The sequence below is a fragment of the Gavialis gangeticus genome, unplaced genomic scaffold, assembly GCF_001723915.1.
Source record: "Gavialis gangeticus isolate Ggan-Ray unplaced genomic scaffold, GavGan_comp1, whole genome shotgun sequence".
NCBI classification, from domain to species: Eukaryota; Metazoa; Chordata; order Crocodylia; family Gavialidae; genus Gavialis; species Gavialis gangeticus.
This window is the reverse complement of record NW_017729022.1, coordinates 59,927,625-59,938,324: the sequence shown is the minus strand read 5'-3', so window position 1 is coordinate 59,938,324 and position 10,700 is coordinate 59,927,625. Positions and strand designations below refer to the sequence as shown.

At 45.2% G+C, this 10,700-nt stretch overlaps 1 protein-coding gene across 1 annotated transcript in view; it reads left to right on the top strand.

The window, feature by feature from the left end:
- Positions 1–10,700, top strand: part of ACO2 (aconitase 2) — a 41,475-nt gene that overhangs the window by 6,827 nt on the left and 23,948 nt on the right. Inside the window, exons 2-3 of the mRNA XM_019515106.1 lie at positions 6,991–7,133; positions 8,338–8,596. Coding sequence (XP_019370651.1) covers positions 6,991–7,133; positions 8,338–8,596 — 402 coding nt within the window. The remainder of the gene's footprint in view (positions 1–6,990; positions 7,134–8,337; positions 8,597–10,700) is intronic.

Genomic DNA, 10,700 nt, shown 5'->3' with positions numbered 1-10,700 from the left:
AATTCGGGTGTCCATTTATTTTTTAGGAGGTTTTTATCGTAGAAAATCAGAACTCCCCCTAACCCCCTTTGCTCACCAGGATGCGAGTCCAGCTGCAGCTGTCCTGCCCTGTGCTTTGTGGCACTGATCAGCCCTGATATACTAGTGCTGTACCCCTGACGTTGCTCTTCACAGCACCCCCTGACCCTGCTGGTGCCCCTTCCCCCAGCCCTGCTGAAGTGGGGCCTTAGCTGCCAGAGCTACAGGGCCAGGGACCCAGGGCCACAACCCCCTGGCCCTTCCAGTAGTGCCCAAGGCCCAGCTGCCACCTGTGGGAGGCAGAGACTGCTGTGACCTGAGCAGAGCACAGAGCCCAGCTCCCCCTCTCTCCACAGGGGGCACAACTCTATGCCATCACCCCCACTGCTGCCTGGTAGGCAGGGGGTACCTCACCTTGGCAATCTGGGGCTACCAGTGGCAGCACCAAGCTTCCCTACCCTACTCTGCCTTGCTGCACTGGGTCTCGCCTGCCAGAATGCTGAGGCCCCAGGTGGAGAACAGCAGGGCATGGAGCCCTGAGCCTGCAGAGGGCAGCCTGCACCTGTCCCCACCCTGTGCACAAATTTGGGGGGCGCATGCCCATCCCCAGGAATGCACGCAGCGGCAGGGAGCCAGTCTCCCCACCGTCCCCCAAATGAGCTGTTCATGGCTTTGTCCTACTCCCCACCTGGGCCCTGTGCCATGCATTCTGGCCGAGGGCTCCAAGCCCCATGGCCCACATACTGCTCCAGCTGGGCAGTGCTCCCAGCCCTGCCCAGCTCCCTTCCTCGCTATGGGGGCTTTCATCCCCTGCCCCCCCCCCCAACTTACCTGCTGGAGCTGTGGAAGCTGCTTTCCATGCTGTTGTGCGTGCATGCATGTGGCACCCCCTGCCTGGTTGCCCTCCTCCTGTTCCCTCTAGCCCAAGGATGGGCAGTTATTTTGGGTGGAGGGCCACTTACTGAGTTTTGGCAAGCTATTGAGGGCTGCATGGCAGGCAGCCAGGGGCAGATAAGTATTAATTTTCTAAATTTTTTAGGGACCCCACGGGCTGGATAAAATGGCCTGGCAAGCTGTATCTGGCCCACGGGCCTCACTTTGCCCAACCCTGATCTAGCCCCTTGCAGGCTGGAACTCTGTGAGCGTGCAAGGAGAAACCCACCACTTCCTGCATTTTTCCCCTTTTAAAGGAAAAATCCAGGTTTTACTGTTTTTTGTTTGTTTGTTTGTTTGTTTGTTTTTTTTCCATGGTGAATAGAAAACACAGATCCCTGGTAATTGGATATGCCTTTGGATGGCTTTTGTAGATGGAGATAAATCTTTACCTTTGGATATCATTATGCATAAGATAAAGGACTGTATAAGAGTAACCTCAATTATGGTAGTACCTTCAGTATAGTATGTGACAGATATTGCAGTGTAAACCAATGCAGGAAAACACTAAGTGGTGAAGAATTGTAAATTGCAAACCTTGGCAGAGTTTAACTGTCTGTACTGGAGTTAGCCAGGTAAACTGTCCGCTAGCCCCAAATACAGATCTGATACCAGTAATGGCTGCAAGAAGTCGGGGTCTGTTTCATGATCTCATCTGAAAAGTGGCAACTGTGGCAAAATACTGTCTCTTGCACAGTGTTTGAGAATTGTGGATTCAGAGAGAACAGCAAAAGCAAATGGATCTCCTACAGAGCTTTCTGCTTACCTAGGTTTTCATTGGTCGTCTTGTTACAAAGTGCTAAAGCTGCTTGGTGGGAGGTAGTACTGTATGCTTGCAGGAAAAGTGGAAGCTCAGAACATGATTATAGCTGCTACTCAAATCCAAAATGAGGTGGGCCTGCAAAATTACTTCCACATGTTAATTTACGTTCCAGTATAAGAAATGCATTATTAAGCCAAACAGTGTCTGGAGATGGCAACACTCTAGGTCAGTGGTTTTCAACCTTTTTAGGCTCAAGTCACCCCTGCCAGCTCTGAGCTTTCACTTGTTTTTTTGACTACAGAAAAGTAATAGAGCAATTCCTTGCCAAAACTCAGAAAATGAGTTAGAGGTCTGAGCAGTAAAATGAGGTGAGGGGTGGTGAAAAGAATCTAACCAGACCAGAAACTGCTGAAACAGGCTTCTGAAACAAGAGTCAGATATTGGTGGGTACAACGTTTTCCTCTCTTTGCTAAGATAGAAGCAACAGCAGTCATCACGGCTAACCTCTTAATAAGGAGGTCAGAATGCTGCTAACACCATAGATTCTCACTTGAAATCTGAATTTATCTTGTGAACCACAGTTGCACACCTAACAGTGCCAACATTGCATGGCACCCTGCAGTATCCTTGATGAGAGCTCAAGGCACCTATGGGTACTATGGCACCCTGGTTAAGAATCTCTGCTCTTAAGGTTGGGAGAGAAAACAAAAATGATTATTTTTGTGATAGCCCCACCCTGGCCAATGCTGAGACTACAGGGATGGCTCATGTTTGAAAGCCATGCATGGCCTGTCCAGCGAGTGTCTGACTTGCAAGATGGGAGGGGAGAACAGACAGGCTATCCACTTCCTCTCTGTGTAGAATATCTACAGCATTCGATAAACAAGGGTTTCCTCCATTGTGATGCCCTAGATACAGGTGCATTCACCACGGTTTCTGTTTTGTTATGAATAGGAGCTTAGCTTCTTGGATTTCTCTAACAGATATCTGGTGCTCTTCACAGAATTTACTTGATCAAATTCCAATTTCAGAAGCTAGTATCTTTCTGTACGTGGATGTTGGCTCTGAGGAGCTTAATGCAGGGCAAGAAATGGCTTGGGGATTTCTTTTAAAGTCAAGACAAGATCAAAAACGTGACCTGATTACCAGTTTGTCAACAGATAAAGGAAGTCTTCCTTGCTTTAAGTGCTCAGCTTTTCTTTAAATGCCCAAATGCTCATGTTGAGGGACTAAAAGCTTTCTATTGCTCACTGGAGAGAGGTGGAAGAGGGAAGGAAGGTTTCTATAGAGGTCTAGAGAAAGGAGGTCCTCATGGTAAACACTAGATGCAGAAGGGGAGAAGCCTCAGCAAAGCATTTGACAGCTCATTCATCCAGAATCTTAAGGTTTGTCTGCAGTGGGACTTTATGCCAGAATAAGATATGGTATGACTTTAGAATGCCATAGGTATTCCAGTACTATTTCCCATGTCTATACTGATCAGTATCTGGGTCCACAACTCTGTGGCTGTCAGCAAATCCATTTTTTTAATATTGTGAGATTCTTCTAGATTCCCAGGATGGAGATTAATAATTGATTACCCTATTTCTAGTGATGGGTGGCTTCATCATACCGGTCACAGTCTCAAAAAAGGGTGCAAGACTCCTGGCGTGGGTGCTGGTAGGGGGAAGCAGTGACAGAGTAGGGCTGGAAGCTGTTAGGGTGCTAAACTTCAGAGGATGCTTCAAGTGGCATCTGGTAGTCTTAAAATCCCCTCATGTGGAGGTGGGAATGAGCCCAAATAAGCTTCTAAAGATTTATGAGGAGATGGGAGGAAGCTTGGAAGCCACATGAATGTGTGGCAGAACTGGGGTCCCTTTTAGACCTTTCAAGGCTTGCCAGAGTTGGATGCTTTTTAGCTGAAGATGATATGAAGGTTTACAGGAAGAGGGAAAAGTTCCTGCATTATTGTAGAATTTTAGGGTTGGGAGCAGAAGTTTTTCTTCAATGAGATGCTGGAGTACTTTGGGTTTTTTCTTCCTCTGCAGCACTGAGTAGAGACTCACAATAACCCCAGGAGTGTTTGTGGGATAAAGACCATAAGGTCAGCAACAGAATTGTTGATGTGGACTGGGTAAATAGTTGAAGAGATCAAAGAAAAAACGTTGTGTGCCTGGCCAAAAGTCAGCATGTGTACTTTGAGCAGTGGGGGATAGCTGTCAGTAAGAGAATTGTTTCACCTCCTAGCACTTGTGCTTTGTTCTAAGATTGGGCAGTAATTCACAATGCACTATGGTTTTACATTTCAAAAAAGGAGGGTCAGGTGCTGTGTTTTATTAACTAAATCAGAGTTGCACTTTTTTAAAAATACAAAGAAGTCGACTATTTATGTTCTCTTTTATGGTGTATGCTTTGGCAATCTTAGATCTTTTTTGTCTATTACAGAAATTCACAAGCATGAAGTCAGATGTAAGCCCAGTTCTGGGTCTGGCTGGGTTGTGGGGGGTTCCAGTAGTGCTCCCCAGACATGGAGCAGGAACCCAGCAGCTGGACAGCTGGCAGACTGCCCCCCCATTTCTTCCTTTCTCCCCTGTGTAGACATAACAAAGCAAAATGCTCCAAAATAGCAAGTCCCCTGCCTCCCTTTCCTGCTCTACCTTTTTGTTGTCCTAATTTCCACCTATTTTACATTCTCACTGACTTAGCTTCTTTCATTCCTTGGAGTCTCAGAACAGTAGAGACTTGCTATACCTGAAGAAGAGCGACTGCGCCCGAAAGCTTCTAAAGAACTTTTTTCCAAATGCTCAGTTGGTCTAATAAAAGATATCACATCTATGCAAAAAACCTTCTCTGCCAAAATAGCACTTCATTTAAAGAGGCTCTGTTTTGGAGCATTTCAAAAGGCTTTCATGCTTATACATATGGCCCTTTGAAACATTTCAAAATGCTTTTGAAACCTTCCAGATATTACATCTGTCCACATCCTAATGGTCCAAATGGTATTCCCCCTCTTTCCCTGCCCCCCCTCCATACCCACCCACACCCACACGCTTGCCCCATATTACTTGCATACTACTTGTTTGGTAGCTGTGTGATGAAGTCAGATTGATCTCTTCCATTGTCACAGAACTGATTGAGATTTCAGTCTCCTAGACTACTTGAACCTTTTCAGGTCCTGACACTGCTGAAAGCAACATAGTAAGATAGAGAGAGCAACTGGTTGGGATAATCTTGCATCAGTAGTTCACAGTTCTTTAGTCGATATTTTGGAGACTGTTGTGCAGAATGTGTTGTAAAGATAGCAACAGGAAAAATAAAATGGTTGTGGTGATAGGTACAGGAGAAGCCTTTAGCAAGAGATGGCTATCCCGATGCAATGGGGAGGATGACTAGAAGTGCCAGGTGGAAAGCTAAATGATCAGATACAAGTCTGACCAGAAAGGTGTTTGAGGTCTCTGATACTGGGGGCAGCTTCCAAATTTCTGGTCATGATAAGTAATGTGGATATTTTCAAAGGTGCCTGCGAACTGGGCATTGAAATCTCCTGTGATTGTTCATGGAGCTTGGGTGCCCAGAGCCCTTATGCAGCTTTAGAAAGCTCAGCCAGAAAGCCCTCTGATCATGGGATAGTGGCAAGCCCTTGCATGTAGGGGACAGTTCAGTTTTCCTGGCCTTTCTACTAAGAGGACCTGCTGGGATGCTGGGTATTTTTATATCAAGACCTGCAGCTCATAGTGTGCACAAAGTCCATTAGTTTATTTCCATGTCACTGAATATTTGAAAATGGCAAAGTCTTCAGTCACTGCTGTTTTAAGTTTGATTTGTGAATGACTGGTTTTAGAGAGATTAATCTTTGATCCCTTCAGTCTCCTTGAGATGTGTTATTTTTCCTATTCTCCAAGGTTTTAATACTCATTACTAGACAGTAAGCTGGAAAGATCTCTGTCTGCCTTGGGTCCAAGGGTGGTACAGCATGGCTCCTCTTCCCCCTGAAAAAGGAGCTCAAATGCTACAGCTCAGGTGGGGAAGGGGGCAGGAGAATATTTCCCATGTGTTGAAAAGTTTGAGCCCCCTGTAAAACTGACACCCTCTTCTGGCTTGCCATGGTAGAAGAGCACAAGGGGTGAACTTTCACTGCCACCATAACAGAATTTCCGACATGTGAGGACTCCCTAGGGGGAGTTCTTGCCCTCAAAGCATTGGGATAATGTCTGTCTTTATGTGAACAGAGGACAAAGAGATGACACTGGGGCTGTGTCTACAGCATCTCCGTGTTGGGCCCTGGGTTGCTGCCAAGAAACAAGCGCTGCCTATGTGTTGAAACTGTCATTTAAGCTGTGTGGACAGCATAGAGGGTTTCTGAGCCTGGGGTCCAGCGCTACTCTCAGGGTTTGTCTTGGGAGAGGCAGTGTGTGGCACAGGGACATGCATCCAGGAACCCTTTAAGCTGTCTCTGCTTGATTGCTGGGTGTGGAAGCAAGTGAGTAGGTCCTGGATGCAGTCACACAGTCAGCTAAGCGACTGTGTTTGCCTCTGATCTCTACAATTTGTCTTTTATGCAGCTCTTTTCATGATGGTGTGGCTGAAGACATGTTACACACACACAGAGATTGTTCCAGCTACTACATCCAACTTTTAATAGTGCATAAGTCTCCTTCATGGTGGCTTTGGTATGCAAAGAAAAATGTGTATTCATTTGAAAAAGCAGGGGAAGGGACTGCTATGATCTGACCTGTGCAGTTCTGCTGTAAATGTCCAATTCACATTTTTTCATCAGTTCTCTGCTACAAAACTCATTGCTGAGGGGATGTAAATTTGGGTTTTTTACTGTAGCTAGTATGTTGTAGGAAGGCAGTGCCCTGAAAACTCATACATCAAATATTGTACTTACCCTTTTTATTAAAATAAATAAGTAAAAATAGTGACACATGTCCTGAATTCAAGGTACTTGCATAGAAAGAAAGATGACAACAAAAATGGAGCTTTCCTTTATTCCCCATAAATCCTTTAGCACAGCAAATGGAAGCATGCTGTTATCACTACAAGTAGTGCCTGCTCTGGGTAATCTAGTCAAATAGGTTTAATATTGGGTTGTGCTGTCACTGCATGGGGTACGTGTCCACTGAACAGGCTAGATCTTTCAAAGGTACGTAATCACCTTTAGTTGCTTACCTATCAGAATGAGAATCTTAGAAATTGGAGCTGGGAAACAAACACCAAAGGTTATATTTTGTTGTGTGAAATCACTTTGCAGATGCCTGGTACCTAATAATGATCTGCAATTTTTTCTCTTTCAGCAAGCCCTGAGTAATGGTGTACGGAGATACCATGTTGCTCCTGTTACGTGCCAGCGGGCAAAGGTGGCCATGAGCCACTTCGAGCCTAATGAATATATTAATTATGAGACGCTTGAGAAGAATGTCAACATCGTCCGTAAGAGGTAAGGTTGGGAGGTTAGGAGAGTTGGTTGTGGAGAACCAGCCATGACTCCCTGTCCCTGCCTTGTTTCTCTGATACCAGCTTTACATGACTAGTGTTTCAGGAAAAAGCAAACTGGCTAGCATCTTCCACATAGTGGAAGAGTGTATGGCAAACCTGTTGGGCACCACTGTTGTATGCTGAGAATCAGGCTGGCCTCATGGAAGGCATGCTGAGGAGCACTAGATTTCAGACAACTGCCAACAGTAAATAGTATGTTTTGTTTAACAGCTTTTTAAGGCATGAGCTTTAATGTGCTAGGCTTTAATCTATCATTATTCAAAGAAACCGATGCAGTTAATGATCAGTGCTAGCATGACACGTTTAAAAAAAAAAAAAAAAAAAGAGTCCCTGTCCCTCCCTCCTTAGCACGTTTTCCCCAGAGAAGTTGCCCTCCTGCCTGCTGGTGCTTGGATACCTATGCGCACAAACTTGTGAATTGTCTGTTGACAAATTGATGGACTTCCAGGTCACTGTTTTTACTCCAGATTTATCTTGGCAGTAGTTGAAAGCTGTCTTTTAATGGACTAGTCTGTGTCCTTTGTGAAACGAGCTGTCTGTCTGATTTCTGTTTGTTGAAACCAGGTTACTGCATCACAGAAAACATCACCATTGTCATTGGCTTCTGTATGAGTATGTCAGGGAAGAACCCCAGAACTGAGTGCTCCATGGACACCAAACTTTGATTTCACCTTGGCAAGTCTAAACTTGCCATGGGGTGTGATATTTTGTGAGTGCAATGATTTGTCAGTTCTATGGATATGTTTCTAAACATGGCCTGCAATTGTCCCCTGGACTATGATCACAAAGCTAGGCAGCGTGGGATAACTGTCTTGCCTTATGCCCATGTGATAGAACTTCCAGGAATAAATACAACTGCTTCAGGAAGGGCTGCTGATAGCTATTTAAGGATGCTTATCTTATGTCACTACTGAACCAAACCTCCTGCCATTCTCTCATGTTTAGATGTTGGTACTAACCGCACAGTTATAGGACAAGCAAGTGGTTCACTACTACACAAAGTGCCTTGGGAGCCTGGTTCCTTTTGGGTGTTGTGCTTTAGAAAAGTAAGGGCATGCCATTCCTCTGTTGATAAATAGGGTGGTAATTGAAATGTTTGAGCTGACGATATTCAAGGGTCTCCTTGTTGTCTGTTTTCCCCACAGGTTAGACCGTCCCTTGACCTTGTCTGAAAAGATTGTATATGGGCACTTAGATGACCCGGTGAAACAAGATATTCAGCGGGGCAAGACCTACCTGCGCCTGCGGCCAGACCGTGTGGCCATGCAAGATGCTACAGCTCAGATGGCTATGCTGCAGTTCATCAGCAGTGGACTGCCCAAGGTGGCAGTGCCCTCTACCATCCACTGTGACCACCTTATTGAAGCCCAGATAGGTGGTGAAAAGGATCTTCAGAGAGCTAAGGTCATTGTAGCACCAGGACTTAAGAAATAAAAGTTTTCTTCTGTGTTTGAAAGCCTTGATCCATTTCAGTTTTCAAAAGGGCAGTTACACACTAGCACTATAGGCAGGCATAATAGAAAAGCAAAGTTCAGTTCCAGCCCTAAAGAGTCTATCCTAAACTAGACTAATCCATCAGATGATTTATAGGGTGAAATGTAAGAATGGGAAATACAGCCTTAGCTTATTGATGGTGGGGAAGCCCTTGGATCTTTGGGAAGGAGGGGGCCATTTCTAAGCCATAAGGGGAGCCATTCTAAATGGTAAGGCATGAAAACTGTCAGATACAGATTCCTAAGTTTTTCTTCAGGAGCAGTCAGTACCCGATAGTTCACAGTAGTGAGACAAAAACCTCCAGGATGTCCCTGACCACATGTTCACTCATATGTCATGGGTTAGAAGAGAGGAATTCTTTCCTGTTCCCTACTAAGGAATCAGCTGTGAAGGATGCTGTTGCTTGTAGTTTTCTGGTTAAGCCAAGTGAGCTGCAAATGTTGTACCTACTAATATTGCTCTCATTTTGAAAGCCAGTTTCAGCTGGTCTGGCTAGATTCTTGTCCCCACTCCTCACCCCAACATAATGGTCAGATCTCTCCCTCATTTTGGTGCTTCTATCTGCCAGGTACAGTCTGTCAGTTGGTAATGTGCTGCTTTCTGGACTTGCCCCTCTCATGGTCTGAAGTGAGCCATATCCAGACTCGTCAGTCAGTAGGAGAATTGTTATGACATAAATTTGGGAGAAAGCATAACAACTGAAAGGGGTTGAAATCCTGAAGGACCTCTTTTTCTTTATTAGAACCTGGAAATATACAGCAACAGATGGAAAGATAGAGGGCTGCCAGTGCTGTTGCACCATCAGGGTGAGGGAAGATTGGCTGGAATAAACTCTGTTTTGTAATTGTTTAGGTAAGGTGATCATGCCTAAAGGACCTTCTCGTGTGTCCTGAACAGTGGGAGGAATTACACCTGGGTATTACTCCTGGGAATCTTTGTCCCTCCCTCCTCTCTCTCTTTCTCTCTGTCTATGCCTGCATACATGGCAGGAACAGGCATCTATATTTTCTTATATCAGGATATTTGTGATGCTAAGTAACTCTTTCTTTGCTCAACCCTATTAAAATTGTGATAAAGTGAAATTCTACCACTCATAAAAAATGAGGTGATGAGCAAATTTCCCCTTGTTGTGGGTATTTGTCCTATATGTTACTTCAGGCCTGAGAGTTCTGCAAAGAGGTTCCCACTCTGGAGCCGCCTTCCTAAAGACTGTTTTCTTTCTTCTCTTCCCCCCCCCTCCCTGCTGTGGCACTGACCTGTTCTTGCTCTGGGCACTGAGTTTGTTCTCTGTAGTGTGATTGTGTTCTTTATGGCAGATCTTCTGCAGCCTGCCCCCGCTTCCCTCTGCCATCCATTTTCCGACTAGAGCAAGCAATGGTCTTGCCTTTTCTCTGATCGGGTTCCGCTCCTTGCATTGCCAGTTGGCATGGAATGAATGCTGGCAAAGCAGAGAGCGATTTGGATCTGCTCCTGGCACATCAGCATGCTCAGTTTGGGAAGAGTTGCACAAACATAGTGAAATGACCTGACTCCCAGTGAAAACAAGACTTCAAGACCTGCCATTGCCTCATGGGAAACTTCAGTAAATGCTCTGTGCACAGACAATTCTTCCATTATCTCCAGCTTCCCCTTTTTTTCATTTTGAAGAGTGCCTGCATGAGAACAGAGCCCTTAAGCAGGGAGTGTATGTAGTCTTGTCTTATCTGCTCTCCCACTTCTCTGGCAAGAAACCCTGAGGATATAATGCTGTCATACTTCCATGGCAACCATAGTTATTGTTGCAAGTAGACCCCGTTGGTGAATGTAATGTCACAGCAAAAAGCAGTGTTATATAATTGTTAGATGAGGAGATTTGGATTCTGTTTCTAGCAGCAGCTGTGTGCAGGTCACTTAATTTTTCTGACTCTCTCCCTTTTTTTGTGCGTGGCTTTTTTAAAGTGGTTGGAAAAGATCTTGAGAGATCACTTAGTGCAACCCTGTAATACCTGGAAGGAGCTATCTCTAAGCCATCCCA